Here is an 18,947-nt window from a genome sequence, read left to right as displayed (position 1 = left end):
AGGGCTGACGCCCCTGTCATTGCACAAGCAGCTATGCTCCATGGCCCAAAATCCTAGGGACACTGGCCCAGTGGGATCTCTGATCTTTTTTTTTTTTTTTTTAAACAAAAAAAACCCCAGCTTTACTGAGATACAATTCTCATGCCATACAATCCATCCTCTTAGAGTGTACAAGTCCATGATTTTCAGGGTATTCACAGTTGTGCAACCATCACCACAATCAATTTTGAAACTTCTCAGCACCCGTCAGAGAAACCCTGTGCCCACTAGTAGTCACTCCTCATTCCCTCTCTCCCAGCCCCTGGCAGCCACTCCTCTGCTTTCTGTCTCTATGGATTTCCTGTTCTGGACATTGCATACATCTGGAAGCATACACGCTGTGGTCTTTTGTGTCCAGCGTCTTTCACTCAGGATAATGTCTTCAAGGTTCATCCATGTTGCAGCATGTGTCAGTACTTCATTCCTTTTTATGGCTGAATAATATTCCATTGTATGGAAAGACAACCGTGTGTTTACCCATTCATCCATTGATGGACATTTGAGTTGTTTCACCTTTTGGTTATTATGAATAATGCTGTTATTGACATTTGTGGACAAGTTTGTGTGTGTGTGTTTCTGGTGTTACTGTTCCCCCAGCCTCGTGGGGAGGTCCCATCCCTCTTTGAAGTCCACCATCTTTGGGGTTGTCCCTGACAGAGCCCAGGTTTCTGGCCAAGAGAGGAGGGTCTGGACTGATGGAGGGGCCTGTGCTCTGGGTCCTCTACCTCTGTGTCCCATTGCTCTGCGTCCTCATGGGGCTGGCTCTGGCCAGGCCAATCAGCAGGAGCTGTGGATGTTGGCTCGGCCCTCATCAGTTGCACAGTTTGTAGCTGATTTACCACTAAGTTCACAGGGGTCTTGCCCTGGGAGCTGGCCAGGCGGGCGGTCCTCTGGTTTCTGCGTGCTTCCCCATTCTCTCTACGGTTCTGCCTGACTGAGCCTCCACCCTGCATCTTCCTGCATCTCAGGACCTTCCTGCTCAGGTCACTAGCCTGTCCTCTGCGTGGACGCCTGGGAGAGCTTCTCCAGTACCATTCCACATGTACTCCTCTGACCCCAGCGAGAACCATCAGGACAAAGACCCCGCCGGCCCTCCAGCCTGGCCCACTGCCCTCCTTCCTGTTTCCTGACTGCTCCCTGCTTCCTTCTGCCCTCGGCCTTTGCCCATGCTCTTCCCTCTGCCTGGCCTGCCCTTTCCTCCCTTTTTGTCTCATCGACTCCTCTTCAATGTCTGGTTCTCAGCTCAAGGTCACTTCCTCACCTCATCACTCCAGTCACTTTCTTTCTTACTGCTCTCATTCATTTGCAAGTATTTACTGAGCACCAGCTTTGTTCCTGGCACTGGTCTAGCTGCTGGGGACACCACAGGGGATGGACAGACCAGGCCCTTGCCCCTGGGCAGTTTACATTCTAGAGGGAGACATGATAAACACAACAACTAAAATGTGTGCTGTGTCACATTTGACGCAAGCTAAGGAGCAAAACAAGCCAGGGCAGGGGTAGGAAAGACCAGGGCAAAAGTCAGGGAGAGCCTCATGGGGAAGGTGAGATTTGAGCAAAGGCTAGAAGCTCTGAGGAAGGGAGCCATGTGGAGCCTGGGGAAGAGTACCCCAAGGCAGAGGGGCAGCAGGTACAAAGGCCCTGAGGCAGGAGCATGCCTGGGGTGCTGGAGGAATAGCAAGGAACCCACTGTGATGAGCATGGAGTGAATGAGGGAATAGGAGATGAGGTCAAAGAGGCAGCAGGGGATGCCTGGAGGACAGATGGAGAGAGAACAGTAAAAGGAGCCCCATGCACCCGACTCCCAGCAAGCACCCAACCCACAGCATGCACCTGACCCACAGCGTGCCCCTGACCTCCAGTGTGCACCCAACCCCCAGCATACACCCAACCCCTAGCATGCACCCGACCCCCAGCATCAGCAACCCCAGCTTGTGGTCCAAGTCCTCTACCTCGTTTTCTCTTCTCAGGTCCCCACAACTGGACGGGTTTAAGGAAAACCCTAGACAACATGTTATTCCACACACACATGACTGTGTATCTCAAATCAATAGGGACTTCTAAAAAAACATAACCATGGTACCATTATCACCCTGAGCAAAATAAACAATTGCTCAATGCTGTCTAATACCCTACCTGATTCTGATTTCTCAAATTGTTTTAAAAACATTTTCCAGCCAGGCTGTGGGGGAAATTCTGGGAGCCGTGACCACAGGAGCGGGAGCCACCTTCAGAGCCACCATTGGTGGACGCTGGTATCAGCCTCATGCCCGTGCGACACTTGACAGCACAGCCACCTCCCTCTCCAGAGCCTAAGCTTCAAGGGAGTCGGGGGCTTGCCTCTTTCTGCCCACGTGGCCACCAACCTCAGCTCCTGGCCAGGGAAGGGATTAAGTTAGCATGTAGTGGAAAGATGAATGAGTGAATGAATGAATAAGTGAATGAATGACTGATTGCCAAGGCCATTTCATGGTGCTCCAGCAGTAGAGAGAAGCACATAGGTTCAGCGGCTCCACATCCCCACTGTCAGCCTTCCTGCCCCTCATGCTGTGGTTGGGGTCACCTGATTGCTTCACCCCAGGTCACAGGCCACAGTTCCCACTAACCTACACTCTGGGCCAGGCCTACCCAAGGCAACCCCTGCCCTGCAGTCAACCTAGCAGCCTGCAGGGAGGTCGTTTATGAGAGAGAGGCATCCAGAATGCATCTAGGAGAGGCTGCACTGTGTGGGGCTCGACTATTCCACCTCTAAATGGGTTTGCTACTTTAAATGCCCCAGTTTACAGGGGAGCAAAGCTGAGGCCTGGCCCCTGGCCCCCTGCGCCAGTGTGCGGTGGGTCCATCTGCTAGCCACCACCGTATGGACTCCCTTCATGTTTGAGGGTGTGTGTGTGTGAGCTTGTGTGCCAGGAAGTATGTGGGCAGGACTGTGTGTGAAGGGCTATCTATACACATGTTGTGTAGGGATGGACAGCATGAGAAGCACCTGTGTGTGAGCATGTGGGTCATGCATACGTGTGAGAGAGTGTGTGAGTGTGTGCACAGGTGTGAGTGTGTGCTTTGAGTGTGCTGATGAGTGTGAAGGTGTGAGCCTGTGGGGGGTTGCATGGGGCCGTGCCTGGGGAGGTTGTGTGTGTGTAAGCACATAGTGAGGGGTGGCTGTGTGCAGGCCGCACAGGTTACTTGGGGTGGGGGGTAGGAGCCTAGAAAGGGATGAGTCTGGGGTGAGGGGCTGTGTGTCCACCATTCTTGGGGTCCTACAATACTGCAAAGTTGGGCAGAGACCAGTTCGTGGAGGGCCTTGAAAGCCAGGCAGAGGAATCTGGGCTTTAACCTCAGGAGCCGTAGAGAGCATTTGAGCAGTTGTAACCTGGCAAACACTGAGTTTCAGAAGGCCCCCTATGTAGACCAGGAAACTTCTCTCTGGTTTGAGTGGAAACCTCTCTTCCTGCACCTCCCAGGCTGCATTCCAGGGGGCCTGTCCTATGGGGTGCATCTTTTCCCTGCCATCCACTCCATGTCAGGCAGGAATATTTGCTTGAAATCAGTGCATCCAGAATGACTTAAAGAATGCACCAAAAAGAAAATACCTCAAATGTTTACGGAAAAAAAAAGCATTTTTTTCTGCTCTTTCATCTGAGTTGCCCAGAGGTATACAGCTGCAGCTGGCTGAAATGCAGCTTTCTGCTAAGATGGATCGACATGGGGAGGGAGAGGAGGAGCAGGAGGAGACTGAGAAGGAGGAGGAGGAGCAGGAGAAAGAGTAGGAGGAGCCTGAGGAGGAGGAGGAGGAAGAGCAGGAGAAGCTTGGGAAGAAGGAGGAGATTGAGAAGGAAGAGGAGCCTGTGAAGGAGGAAGAGTTGGAGGAGTCTGTGGAGGATGAGGAGCAGAAGGAGGAAGAACAGGAGAATCTTGGGAAGAAGGAGAAGTCTGTGGAGGAGGAGGAGCCTGCAGAGGAAGAGGAGGAGCAGGAGGAGGGGAGCAAGAGAAGGAGGAGGGGGAGAAGGAGGAGCAGGAAGAGCTTGAGAAGGAGAAGGAGGAGCAGGAGGAAGAGCAGGAGGATCCTGAGGAGGAGGGGGAGCAAGAGGAGCCTGAGGAGGAGGAAGAGGAGGAGGAGGAGGAGGAACATCATCAGGAGCAGGAGAAGCAGGAGCAGGAACAGGAGGGGAGCAAGTAGCGGCAGCTCTGGATGGGAGCCTGTAACACCTATTCTGGTGTGGATGTCCACACTCATTGTCTCCCGGGGTGGGGGATCCAAGGCTGCCTACCCACTGACCTCCACATTGTCTTCATTCAGTGCCTTGGAAAGGGTTCCCTGGTTTGGACATTAGCCAGCAGGATGGGTCCTGGGCAGGACTCTGGGGAGATACACCTATAAGGCAGTGGAGAAGGCAGCCCTGGGCATTGAGAGAAGTTGGCCAGTGATGCAGCAGCCACAGGGACTTATGTTGGTCCCATGAGAAACCTGGAGCTGGGTTAGCCCCATGGAGGCAGGGAGATAGGCCTTTGTACCCAACACCAACCAGTCTTTGGCTGGAGGACTGCCCAGGGAGGGGGAGTGGCCTTAGGTGAGACCGCTCCCATCAGGGGAGGGCAGTGCCTAGGACGGAACTCAGCTGCTAGCCATCCACAGCAACACTCCCAGCAGCTGCAGAGGGAGTGTCTGGTCCTGAAGGACAGATCCCGGTGGCATGCGACAGTGTCTACTATACAATCCAGCCCAGGTGAGCATCGCTGAGGGGGCAAGGCCATCCTAGCCCACCCACCTTCCTTCTGTTCTGCAGCATCGCAGCTCTAGAGCCAGACTGCTGGATTCCAATACCAGTTCCACGCTTCCTGACTGTGTGATTGTGGCCAGCACTGCCACCCCTTGGCTCCCCAGTCTGCTTATCTGTGAAATGGGCTGATGATGGTCAACCTTCCTCATAAGGTTTCTGTGTGCATTCGTGTCAGGCACTGGACACCGCAGCTACCTCAGAAGCAGCGGCTTTTATTAGAGGTGGGCATGGATCCTGCCCTTGTGCCGCTTCCTATGTCTATGCTGAGAGGTTCAGGCATACACATAGGAAGAAATGACACTAAGAAGCTTGGGCTTGAGGCCAGCATTGAGCCGTAGGTCGAGAAACTGTCCTCACTCTCATCCTCACACCAACACCAACACTGCCTACAGAGCCTTGAACAATAGCACAATCCTACATAATCACAGTGGTAATTATGAGTGTCTCTTTCCCTGGAACTCCACCTTCGGTCATTTAACCCAGATGCTGCACCATCAGGCGTGTTCCATTGAGCCCATGTCATGAGGAGACAAAGCTGGGGCTCAAGGAGGGACTCACCCAGTGTGCCCGCCAGAGTCTAGGAGATGGCGTAGTCAGGGGTAACAGAGGAACGTTTAGGTAAAGGATGACTACAGGGATGTGGGCAGGATTTAGGGAATCCTGAAAAGGCCTTAGGGCTGGCAACAGTGGGGAGCTCTGACTGCCCTGGAGGGCAGTGTTAGTGGAGAAAGCGTGGCTTGGGGAAAGGGGCCTCCTGGCAGGTGCTGTGGTTCTAAGTAGACAGTCACAGCCGCCATGTGGTCCATGGACAGGGAGTCCAGGGTGTAAAAGTCCAGCCTGTATTTTCTCCTGCCCTCCAGTTCCTGTGGGATCCCCCATTGGGAAGCGGGAGGGCAAGGAGGGACACAGCTCAGCCTCCCGGGGCAGAGCAGGGGTGAGCAGCAGCCAGGGACACCTTCCACCACACACAGAGGATGATGGACCCGTGTTTCACTTGGTTGGTGCAGGGTGGGTGCTTGGAGACAAGAAACATGAACAGATGGGGCATGGGGCACAGGAGAGGAAGCCAGTGGAACTTGGTGACCATCTCCTGCCTCAAGTCTCTGGATCTGACATGGCTTTCTGTGAAAACTAAGCCATCAGTCCCCCAGCCTGAGAGCGAGGGGCCTCCACACCCAGCGAAACTCCTACCTGCTTTCTGTGCATCTTTTTGACCAGGGCCCACCTTTACCACGTGATCCAGCTGGCTTGGATCTTTCTGGAGAAGGTTCAGGAACGAGCCTCCTGCTAGGGGGAGGGTGGCTGGGGTCTGAGCATGGGAGACAGCAGTACCAGCAGTGTGGATGGGAGAAGACACTGCGGGGACCAGGAGCACATCATGTGAGGGGAGAACAAAGGCAGCCGTTGCAGGGGCTGCTTAGAGATACCCTGGGGTTGCCATGCCAGGTGGCAGCAGCACAGACATGCTTCTGGTGCTGCGAGGGTGTTTGCAATAAGACAGGGGTTCTGGGGTGAGTTGACCTGGGTGTGGGAGAAGGCAGGAGAAAGGACGAAGGGCTGGGGCTTCAACAGCGGGGCTCCCAGGAACTCCAAATGACCTCTGGGGGAAATGGTCACTTCCTTGCATATATGCAGCTGCTGCACTGCACAGAAATGGATTTTCACCCCAGGGACATCTGGGAGAGTGTGGACAACCTCAGCCAACCTGCTTCTCTCCTCCCCCGCCCCTCCTCGTCTCCCTGTGTCCCCATCTTTTCTCTCCGAGATCCCCCTGTGGTGCCTTCATTGGTAGGGAAAACTGAGACTCAGAGAAGGAAAGGGACTTGCCTGCAGACACACAGCAGTGTACAGACAGAAGCAGAACCTCCATCTGACAGCTTCTTCCGCCCCACAGCGCCGTTCTCCCTGCCCTGCCCTTCCAGCTCTGTGTGCGCTCATCCCAGCATCCGCTGCTCAAAATGAGAAAAGTTCCCACAGGCTGGGTGCCAGTTCTGTGAGTTACATGGTGCCAGGTCTCAAAAAGCCTTCTCCTATTTAATCCCCACTGTTCCCTTTGAGAGGACTTGTTCCTACTTTACAACGAGGGACAAATCTCTTAGGATGCATTAGGTTGCAAGTAACAGACTGCCTTACTATTACCAAAAGTAGTATTGATGGTAGGAGTTTGTTTTTTTCCTGCAAAATAAAAATCTGGATGTGGTTTCTTTCAGAGGCTCAACAGTCTTCTCTTGGGCCCCAGCTCTTTTCACCCTTCCATTCTGCCATTGTCAGTTTGTCAGCCTCTTAGGTCTTGCCTAATGGCCACAAGATGGCTGCCTAAGCTCCAGGAATCACACTTTTACATCACAGCATCCAAAGATAGAAAGGGAGAAGTTGCTCTTCTGGGTCTCTGTTTTTTTCAGGCGATGTGTCGTGTTTTCGGCCTCCATGGTCAGAGGTAGGCCAGCAGCAATGAGCAGGCGATGTGTCGTGTTTTCGGCCTCCGTGGTCAGAGGTAGGCCAGCAGCAATGAGCAGGCGATGTGTCGTGTTTTCGGCCTCCATGGTCAGAGGTAGGCCAGCAGCAATGAGCAGGCGATGTGTCGTGTTTTCGGCCTCCGTGGTCAGAGGTAGGCCAGCAGCAATGAGGAAATGGAGAGCCAGAGAGTGTGCCATGTTCTCTTGGGCCATTTCTGCCATCACCAGCATGTGGTGGCAGGGGTGGGATTTGAATTGAACTTCTTGGGTGACCTGACTCTGCCACAGTGCCAGCCCTTCTGCTTCAGGCTGCCTTTGGCCACATCATGCTTTCCTGAAGACTGGTTCTGATTGCCCAGGTCACCACTCATAACCTGAGGTATAAGTAGTCCAAAACCGACCACTCCCTTCAGAGGAGCCAGGCTGGCCAACCTCAGAGGGGTTCCAGAGGGGAGGAAGCAGCAGATACTCAGCGAACCCAGAGTCTTGAGCTCCAGCCCTCGAGGTTCTGGCCTTCCAAAGACCTTTTTAGGCAAACCAGTCCTTGGCTCCCCATACCTGCGCCATGCCATGTGTGACTTGAAACCCATCAACTAGGGGCTGGCTATCTGCTTTACAAAAGGCACCTCCACCACCCAGATGAAAGGATTTCTATTCCAGTTAGGGTACTTTAAGCTGTAATGGATAGAAACCCAACTAAAGCTTGCTTAAGAGCAAAGGGTATTCATTACTTCCTGGAACACAGTGGTCTTGGGTTAATGAATTCAGGTCTGGCTTGATCCAGGGTACAAATGATATTCCCAGGACCCAGCCACATGCACCTCTTCCTTGCCGCCTCTCTATTTCTCAGCTCTGCTTTCCTAGTTGATGCTATTCTCTGCCCCATGTGGTTGTATGATGCCTGTCCACAGCTCTGGCCCCTGCATTCCCTCCTGTTCATATCCGGTGGGAGATAACCAGTAGCTCTTGTCTTCTGTGCGTGCAGAATCCCCAGGACTCGCTTCAGTTTGGCTCTGACTGGTCTGAGTCACCCATCCTTAGCAATGACCAGTGGGGTTACTTCGGTTTAGGGGCGAGGGAAGGCTTCACTGAAGAGTCACTGTTTGCAAAGCTCCAAGGCCCCACTGGTCTTGCTAGAAAATAAGGCACCAAGATAAAGACGTCAGGTGCTGGGGTCGGGTGGGGCTGGGACAGGCCGCTCTGCGGAGGAGGTGGCGGCACTGTGGAGAGCTGTAGAGGGCTGGGTTGGGCTGGGCCTGCGGAGATGAATGGGGACACATTCCTGGAGTAGGGCAGCGCAGGATCGATGCTGGAGCGCCCAGTTCTTTAGGGTGCCTTCCATGGGTGCTGGGGGCAGGGATGACAGTGAGCAGTGTGTTCAACGCGGGGAAGCCTTTGGTTTTTAAAATTGGATGCCCCTCAGAATGCTATGGAGGGTGGCGGACACTTCCGGTCATAGGAACACCATGTGGCATGGACCCTATGGGAGCCACAGGTTGCTGTCTGACCTCCCCTCCCAAGAATCCTTCCTTCTTCCAGGAAGTTCACCCCCAGGTCCCCTGGGCAGCCCGAGTGTCTGGGACAGGACCAGAAGCGCCAAATTTGATAGTATCTATTTGGCATTATGAATCAAGGAATTTTCTGGAGCCAAGTTTCTCCCCAGTCCCCTCCCAGGCCTGAGAACCCCACCCTGAGTAATTCCGGGCTCTGGGCAGCACCTGGTACATTGTTGGCACTTCCTGGGGGACCTGTCAAAAAGAGATTGATTTTTCTCCCTCCAGTGGTGCAGAAAATCCTTCCTGCTGCTCCAGACAGGTTTGGGGCATGGCTGGGAGGCAGAGAAGGCTCTGGTTTGCAGCCCCACCCAACCTGGTGCAGGAGTCCCCTTTACAGACCTCAGCTGCTGCTTACACACATTCCAGGACAGGGAGCTCACTATCTTACCGGCAATCCTCTTGAGCCCTGGTGAGCCTTGTTGGGGAGGTTGGCCTCTCACTGAGCAGGAATCTACTGCTCTGTGACTGCCGTCATCAACTGGGGTCCCAGCTCTGCCCTCTGGATACACAGTCCTTCCTGCTCACTCTGTCCTGGGTCAGGCCTGCAGACCCTGTGGAGTAGTGACTAGGGATCCCAGAAACTACCTTCTCCAGGCTGAGCAGCTCCAGCTCATTCACTGTGGGTCCTCCAGCCCTCTACTCTAGACATGCTCTGTTTCTTTCCATCTGCTGAGGCATAGTCCAGTTCTGAAAACTGTATACCAAGACCATCCCCTCCTTTATTGTGGGCATTAGGCCTTAGTTAATATGGCCCCAGAGTGTTGGCTTTTCAGTAGCCTCTTAGCTTATATTGAACTTGTGGTCAATTTCAATCTTTCTCAGTCTCTCCCATACTGTGATTTTGCAATCAATTTTTTAGATATCAAAAATTGTAGATGTTCAGCCTTCTGGCTGGTTTCAGCCACTTGTTTTATTCTGTGGAAGGGATTGAAGTCTGCCTGGCACTTCACTCACATTATCCTCTGTAGATGCCTGAGCTAACTGGAGTCAGATTTCAGTAGCACCAAAAGACCCTTCTACTCCCCAGATGCCCCTCTTTCTGGCCACTCACCGTGCCTGAAATGTCCTCATTATGTGCTCAACATGTGCTCTTCCTTAAGCCTGCTCCCTCTTCCAGTTCTCTGTCTCTGTTTCCCGATCTGAAATGCCTTTTCCCCATCTCCCTGAGTTTGGCCAATTCTAATTTATCCCTCCTGTTATCTGACTTCAGCTCAGCCCTGGCCTTCTTGGGGGACTTCCTTGAGATGCACACAGAAGCAGCTCCTATGGGTTCAAGTTTCCTTCTCTGTCACTTTCACTCCTTCATAGCACTTACCAGTGTATGATTAGACTCGGGGGAATTATTAATTCCACAGCTACTTCTGGTTTGGAATCACAAGCTCAGAGGTGGCAAGGATTGCAAACTCAGGGAAGGTGGGGACCAGAAGCTCAGAGAAAACCGGAGCAGCACCTGCTTGTGTCATAGTCTTCCTGGGAACTCCCCAGCAGGGGTGACGCCAAATAGCACAGAGTAGGTCCTCATTGTAAAACAGGTGCATGAGTGAATGCATACATGGACAGACACGCCCTAGGTCTCGTTCCCCTTGCAAACACGAGGCAGCACCGTTTGCATGCGAGGCTCTTCATCAAAGGCTGGGGATTTCAAGGTGAATTACCTGGCCTGGGGCCTGAGGAGTGTGGCCAGTGGGGTTCTCTGGAAGCGGACGCTGAGATGGAGTTTCAGGTCCCAGCTATTTATTGGGAATCTGCATAAAGGGGAAGAGGAGGAGCAGGGTTGGGCAAATGGAGGACTCACACTTGGATGCTGGCCCAGCAAAGCCTTGATGGGGAGTGCTGGACTTGGTCCTGCCCATTACGTTGGACTGCCTCTGGCTAAAATGGCCTCTCTTGGCCCCCAGATGCAGGGCCCCACACCCTGAAGGATCTGACAGCTGGAGGCTGTGCGCTAATCACACTCCCAGGCCAGCGGTGTGTTGGAAACCACTCCTATGGGCTGGAAGACCCACTACTAAATATTCACGGATTTGTCAGTTGTTAAACTGTTGGTAGCTTAAAGTCAGCCATGGTGGGAACATTTAATTTATTCCTCAGAAATTGGGAAACACCACATAACAGGGCTTTTTGTTGTTGTTGTTGTTTTTGAGAGCCAGTTTGAGCAACATACCACTACTTGTAGCTATGAAGCAAGTCCTCCCTTGGAGGGCAATTGGCCTGGGGAATGCTGACATATAGGCAGATCATCACAGTGCTAAGGAGACAAGGACTCTAACAGCACAGGTCAGCCATGGAAACCATGAGGGAGACACTGTCTATCCTGACAATCAGAGAAGGCTTTGTGAGGAGGTGACTTTTTTCCTGACATGGCAGAATAATCAAACACTACAAAAGACAATCCCGTGAAAAGTAAGACTCCCGTTTGTCCACCTGGTCCCCTGGCACTGGTGTCCTCCACAGAGACAGCTGCTCTTACCAATTCCCCTCATATAATTCCAGAAATACCCTGTGCTCTTACAAGCATACGTGTGAGTCTTGTTTCTCATACAAACAAGCTCCCATGCTGCAAGCCTTTCTGTACCTTGCTTTGCCCTCTTAACCATGGACCTTGCAGTGTCCTTGGTTAGTGAGTAAGAGCCATCTCATTCTCTTTAGCAGCTATAGGGCTTTCCAGCTTATAGATGTGCCATAATTTACATAACCAGTCCCCACTGGTGGATCTTCAGATTCTTTTGGCCTTTGGATATTTCAGATAAGGTCTCTGTGAGGCTCTTTGACATTTTGCACAAGTACAAGCCTCCCCGCAGGGTACATATTCAGTAGTGGAATTATTGGGCCATCGTCCGTAATGGTGATAAAGATTGGCCTTCCAGATAAGGAACAGCAGGTGCAGGGCCGAGAGGCATGGAAGGGGTGAGGTTGCTCAAGCGGAGGCGGCTGCTGTGGAGACAGCATGGGCCTGGAGGCCAGGAGGGTGGGGCTCAGCTTGGCCCTGCCACAGAGGAGCCAGGTGTATCCACTGTGGTCATGGCTGGATGCCACAGGCACATTCAGACTGGGAAATTAAGGAGAGTTTAGAAAGAGACCACTGTCCAATGACCGATGGATGCGTGGACAAAATGTGGCATACCTGTACCATGGAATGTTATTCAGCCATGAAAAGGAAAAGAATTCTAACACATGCTACAACATGCACAGACCCTGAACACTTTATGCTTAGGGAAGGAAGCTGGAGACAGAAAATGCCACATACTCTGTGATTCCATTTATAGAATAGATCTGTCTAGAACAGACAGATCTACAAAGACAGCAGGTAGATTAGTGGCTGCCTGGGACTGGGAAAAGGGGAAATGGGGAATGACTGCAATGGGTATGGGATTTCTTTTGGGGGGTGACTAAAATGTTCCAGAATTTGATTGTAATGATAATTGTACAACTCTGAATATACTAAAAACTGCTGAATTGTACACTTTTGATAGGTGAATTGTATGGTATGTGAATTGTACTGCAGTAAAGCTGTTTTAAAAAAGAAAGAGTTTGCTAACAAAAGAGGACAAAAGTAAAGTAACCCAAAGAGTTGGTGCAGCACCCTGGGGCTGGCTACACTGGGGAGCGGTTACTCCTTAGGCCCAAAGATAGGGGAGGCTGAACTGCTAGAATCCTGGGGCTGTAGAGAGAGGACTTCCCAGCAAGAGCTGTGACCTGTGATAGGGGTGTGCAGACATCCTGAAGGGCCCAGCAGGGAGCAAGCAGGGGAAATAACTCCCAGAACTTTTCTCCTGCCCTCTGATTTCCTGCCAGTGCCTTCCACTGGTCAAACCACCTGGAAGGGCCTACTGAGGACAGACACCAGATTCACAGATTTACTTCCTTATTTATTTTTCACATGTATTGTGAAATCTCAGCATCACAAGATGGCAAAATGGCAAACTCTAGCAGTTTCATGCAGCTGGTCTTTAACCTTTAACCCAATGGTGCAGCCACCAATATAAAATACTGACATTCTGCCAGCTGCTCCAAGCCCCTCGATTGTCCCCCACCTTTGCCATGGCTTTACCTGGAATCCTCTCGACTTCACCTATATCCAGCAATGGAGGGTTGATACCTGGCTAGCCTAGCAGAGCCTGTGGGACCCTGAACATTCAACTGACAATTGCTCAGGCCTGGGGCATACTGCTTGTGGAGTGATTTGAATGCACCCCCTTGGTGAATTACCTTCAGGTGTTTTCTGCACACCTGCTGTATGCCAGTCACTGGGAAGCTGCATGGAGCCGTGTCATCTTAGAGCCTGAGCCTGAAAGCCCTCAGACCTCCTGACACTGAAGCACAGAGCCCAGGCTCTTCAAGTGGGGAAGGGAGCTCAGAAGTCTCCTCAGGCAGCTCAGAAGCCTGGCCTCAAGCAGTAGGGTGCAAAGAGTGCAGCTTTGTCCCTCACACACTTCCTCTGCTGTTGTCCCCTGCCTCAGAGAGAGGGCTGGGTGCCTGTCTGGTGGCCAGCCCTGTCCAGGCAGCTGTGATTATGCCTGGCTTAATGTGGACATAATGCAGTCACTGCAGCTCTCAAAATGCAGAGTATGCAGGGCTAGCGGGCTGGATGCCACCTGATCAGGGCCCATTCAATGCCACCATGGCATCAGGCCATCAATGGCCTCAGAGGAACAGGGAGGCCACATTCAGGGGTCCAAGAGGGGCAGGAGGAGCAGCGACCCCCCATCCAGGACACAGGAGCCGCTTTCTGCACTAGGGCCATTGCTTAGGGCCTACCATGGTAGTAGCCCCCAGTATCACAGATGTGGAAATACAGGAAAGCCTTGGTATTGCTTTCCCATGAAAACCTTCCAGGGTCTTCCCATCGCCTTTTTAAAGAAAACCACTTTTCTGAGGTATAATTCACATGCCTTACAGTGTCACCACTTAAAGTAAGCAATTCAATGGTTTTTAATATATATTTGCAGATATGTGCAACCATCAGCACAATCAATTTTACATTATTTTCATCACCTCATAAAGAAATCTGTACCCATTAGCTGCCACTCCCCATTTCCCTTCTTCTCTGCAACCACTAATCTCCCATGTGTCATTATGGATCTGCCTATTCTAGGCATTGCATGTAAATGGAATCACATGATATGTGGCCTTTTGCATCTGGCTACTTTCACTTAGCATATAATGTTTTCAAGGCTCATCCACATTGTAGCATGTGTCAGTACTTCATTCCTTTTTATGGCTGAATAACATTCCATTGTATACCTCATTTTGCTTATCTGTTAATAGTTAAGGGAGTTATTCCTCTCACTTTTTAGCTGTTATGAATACTACTGCTATGAGCAATCATGTACTCATTTTATTGTGGACATGTTTTCATTTCTCTTGGGCATACACCTAGGGGTGGAATTGTTGAGTCACACATTCTGTGTCTAACATTCTGAGGAGCTGCCAGACTGTTTTCCAGAGTGTCTGCCTCATTTCCGATGCCCGCCAGCAGTGCAGGAGGGTTCTGATGGCTCCACACCCTCGCCGACACTTGTTATTGTCTTAGCCTCCTAGTGAGTGTAAAGGAGCATGTCGTTGTGGTTTTGATTTGCCTTTTCTTGGGGACCAGTGCTACTAAACATCTTCTCATGTGCTTGTTGGCCATTGATTGTATCCATTGCATTTTTATAAATTGAGATATTGCTTATGTGAAAAAGGTACACAGAGCATCCCTGTTCACTTAAAAGAATAGTTACAAAACATGATCCATGTAACCATAACCCATATCAAGGAGCAGAATATTGCCAGGACCCCCAGAAGACCGCTGGGTGCCCCTGGCCAACCACAGCCCCTCCCCGCCCTGGGAATAACCTTGTCTTGATATTGGTGGATGGGCTTCTAAACAATACCGTCCACTTTTGTCTGCCTTTGACCTTGATCCAAATGAAATCACTCTGTGGAAATCATTTCTGGCTTGCTTCTGTCCCTCCACACTGTGTTTCTGAGTTAGTCCCTGTCAGTGTGGCTTGCTAGAGCTGTTCATTGTCATTGCCTTATTGTGTTCCATTGAAATGCACATGCTGTGGCTTATCCACTCACTGTGGATGGTCATCTGGATGGTGCCCAGGTCAGAGCGATTATGAACATTGCTGTGTGGACATTCTTGAACCTGTTTCCTTTGCACACACAGTGATTCTCTAGGGTATGTGTCTTGGAAATTGAAGGTCTGAGTCATAGGCATGTGTATCCTCAGCCTTACTAGATACTGGAAAACAGGTTTCTAACATACATGTACCACCTTTGCATGCCTCCAGCAGTGCCTGAGTGCTCCAGGTGCTCCATATGCCCGCCAACACTCAGTATTGTCAGAATCCATTTTGAGCATCCCCCAGGTATCTCTATGTCAAAGCCTCCAGCTCAACTGGGCCTGAGTGCATCAGAAACACCTGCCTAACTCTGCCCCCAATTGTGTCATCATACCTCCAAGCCTTTGCTCTTTCTCCTACTTCTTAAGCCAAGGCAGAAAGGCAGGCTGGAGACCTAGGAACTATCCCCTCACTGACAATCAAAAGGGATATCTGTGTTGTTTTGGGGACACAGATTTGTGGGACGTAGCCTGCATTTGAACGGGCTGCTCATCCAACATGGGCTGTGTGTGGGGGGGTCCCGGGAGAGTGCTGCCTACAGGAGGCACTCTGTGATGCCAGGTGTTCTAGAACCAGAGCCTTCAACCAGCCAGTCCTGTTTCTGAACACTCTGGATGGAGGGATCACTGGCTTATTTGATTGCAGATACTGAGGTTGAAATGTGATAGCACTCCCTCCCTGGTGGTTCTATTGACCAAACACTGGTCACCTCTCCTGGAAGCAGAGCTCTTAGGGCCAGGAAGACCCTGAACATGAACCCAATCCTCAGAGACAGGAACTTAATCTTGTCACCTGGGTATCCCCAGCATCCTGAACAGGCTCAGGGCCAGAGGCAAGACTAGTGAGTGTTTTTTGCATGTCTGATTCCGTTCCAGCACCCTAATTTTCTCAGAAAAGATGGAATTGTCTTCACTATATGTTAGAGTTAAGGAAACTGAGACCCGGAGAAGAAGCGTCACATGGGAACTAAGTGGCAGCAGACACTCAGTTCACCCCTCAGCTCCAAGCCCCTTGCCTCAGAATGTCTCACAGACCAGCTCTGAGACTTAGTTGAACCTCGAGGTTTTTTTTCTGTAAAAAGTAGTCAATCATACTGGCTTCACAGAATTAATAAGATGCCATACATAAAAGCATGGGCCCAGTGTGTGTGCAGGGGGTTAATAAATGTCCACACACTTACCCCTTCCTCCAGTCATTCTTTCATGACATAACAGGCAAAAGCAATTTGACAATCTGAATGAAGGATAATAAAAATGCTCACACACGGTGACCCAGCAACTGTGCCCACCGGGAAATCTCCATCTCCATGCCTGGTACACAGCAGGAGCTCAATTCGTGTCTTAGGGTGGAGGAGGAAGGAAGAGAAGCTTTAGTCCCAAGATATTTCTTTATAGTTGAAAAAGGAAGAAAGGGGTGGAGGGAGGAAGGAAGGAAGAAAAGTGAGAGAAAGAAATAAAAACAATTTTTTAAAGTACCCTGAAAATCATCTGAATATGCTGTACTCTGAGTGCTGGGTAAAATGTTGCCTTCTCCTGTTGCTGGGCTATTCTAAAACAAAGGTAAGCAAAATATGGCTCATGGCCCAACTCTAGTCCACTGTCTTTGTAGGTGAATAAAGTTTAAATGAAAAGCATCCGCTATTCAATTCTTGAACTTCATATAAATGGAATCATAAAGTATGTCCTCTTTGGTGTCCAACTTCTTCCACTCAACATTACCTTTTTTTTTTTTTTTTTTTTTAGACAGAGTCTCGCTCTGTCGCCCAGGCTGGAGTGCAGTGGTGTGATCTCGACTCACTGCAAGCTTCGCCTCCCAGGTTCACACCATTCTCCTGCCTCAGCCTCCTGAGTAACTGGGACTACAGGCTCCCGCCACCATGCTTGGCTAATTTTTTGTATTTTTTTTTTTTTAGTAGAGACCGGGTTTCACTGTGTTAGCCAGGATGGTCTCGATCCCCTGACCTCATGATCCACCCGCCTCGGCCTCCCAAAGTGCTGGGATTACAGGCGTGAGCCACCGCGCCCGGCCAACATTACCTCTTAAAGATCCACTCTTTGTGCATGTGTGAGCAATTCATTCTTTCTCCTTGCTGTGTAGTATTTCATTGTATGGGTATAATTAGGCACTATCGTTATCCCCATTCTACACATGGGGAAACTACTGCACAGAGGGCTGAAGTGGCTTGCACAGCACAAAGGCTGGAGTGAGAGGGTCTGGAATCCAGGTCTGAGTTTCCTACACCAGAAAGAAAAAACTAAAGCCAGACCCAGATAGGTGGGGCAGGGGTAGGGGGATCTGGGGGCTGCATTTGGCCTTGGCGTGCAGTGACCTGTGCTGTGCTCTTCCCCGCCCTCCCCTGCAGATCCTGGAGGAGAACATGAAGCTGGAATGTAAGTGCCACGGCGTGTCAGGCTCGTGCACCACCAAGACGTGCTGGACCACACTGCCACAGTTTCGGGAGCTGGGCTACGTGCTCAAGGACAAGTACAACGAGGCCGTTCACGTGGAGCCTGTGCGTGCCAGCCGCAACAAGAGGCCCACCTTCCTGAAGATCAAGAAGCCACTGTCATACCGCAAGCCCATGGACACGGACCTGGTGTACATCGAGAAGTCACCCAACTACTGCGAGGAGGACCCGGTGACCGGCAGTGTGGGCACCCAGGGCCGCGCCTGCAACAAGACGGCCCCCCAGGCCAGCGGCTGTGACCTCATGTGCTGTGGGCGTGGCTACAACACCCACCAGTACGCCCGCGTGTGGCAGTGCAACTGTAAGTTCCACTGGTGCTGCTATGTCAAGTGCAACACGTGCAGTGAGCGCACGGAGATGTACACGTGCAAGTGAGCCCTGTGTGCACACCACCCTCCCACTGCAAGTCAGATTGCTGGGAGGACCGGACCGTTTCCAAGCTGCGGGCTCCCTGGCAGGTCACTGCCTGGATCTTCACAGGGAACCGCAGGAATGCTGAGCTTGTCTTTTCTGCTGAGGAGGGTACTTTTCCTGGGTTTCCTGCAGGCATCTGTGGGGGAAAAAAAAATCTCTCAGAACCCTCGACTATTCTGTTCCACACCCAATGCTGCTCCACCCTCCCCCAGACACAGCCCAGGTCCCTCCGCGGCTAGAGCGAAGCCTTTTGCAGCAGGAACTCTGGACCCCTGGGCCTCATCATAGCAATATTTAACAATTTATTCTGATAAAATAATATTAATTTATTTAATTAAAAAGAATTCTTCCACCTCGTCGGGATCCGTTTTCTGCAATCAAAGTGAACTGCTTGCTTTCCTAGCGGGATGATTTTGTTGCTAGGACAAGGAGCCATGTAGAAGTATACATAACTATTCTTAATGCAGATATTTCTACTAGTTGATTTTGCAAGTACCCCCCTTGCAGCACTAGATGTTTAAGTACAAGAGCAGATATCCTTTATACATATATAGATATATACACACACACATTTTTATATATATATATATATATATAATTTTTTTTTTTCTCTTTGCTGCTACTTATCCAGAAATTTAAGCTGGTCCAGATTTGGAGATGTTTTTTCCAGAGTATGTTTCCCATCCTTTTGCCCTCCCTAGTTCAAACTTCACCATTAGAAAAATCCAGTTTGGAATATATAGAGAGAGGAAAAATAATAATAAATTCCCAGCAGTTTCCATCTTTCAGAAAGTGAGCCACCAGATAAGAGAGAATATTTTGTAAGAGACTATTTTTATATGAATATTTTATTTATATCGAGTCTGCTGTATCATTCCACAGCCTATGCTTCTTCTTAATTCTGGTACTCACTTTGGGGTAAGGAGGGGCGATGCCTGGTTGTGGGGTCAGGCCCCACGAGGCCCCTTACACAGCTGGATTCTTGAGTTCTATTTGCCAAGTGGGCACAAGATGCCCTGGATGCCTGGGGTTGAGGCGTCATCTCATCCATGTTAGCTGGGAAAGAAAGCAAATCCCCAGCTTCAGCCTGTTAAGTTCAGGCCTTTCAAGCAGGGCCACTGGGT

The 18,947-nt window shown here is 50.8% G+C and overlaps 1 protein-coding gene across 1 annotated transcript in view; it reads left to right on the top strand.

The window, feature by feature from the left end:
• The window catches only part of WNT7A (Wnt family member 7A), a 57,084-nt gene extending 39,221 nt beyond the window's left edge, over nucleotides 1-17,863 (top strand). Inside the window, 1 exon segment of the mRNA NM_001265938.2 lies at nucleotides 17,305-17,863. Within this exon segment, the coding sequence (NP_001252867.1) occupies nucleotides 17,305-17,784 (480 nt within the window). The 3' untranslated portion in view covers nucleotides 17,785-17,863.
• The last annotated feature ends 1,084 nt before the right edge of the window (nucleotides 17,864-18,947 follow it).

Source organism: Macaca mulatta, chromosome 2 (genome assembly GCF_049350105.2).
Source record: "Macaca mulatta isolate MMU2019108-1 chromosome 2, T2T-MMU8v2.0, whole genome shotgun sequence".
NCBI lineage: Eukaryota > Metazoa > Chordata > Mammalia > Primates > Cercopithecidae > Macaca > Macaca mulatta.
The sequence above is the reverse complement of the archived record's forward strand: the minus strand, read 5'-3'. Positions and strand labels throughout refer to the sequence as shown.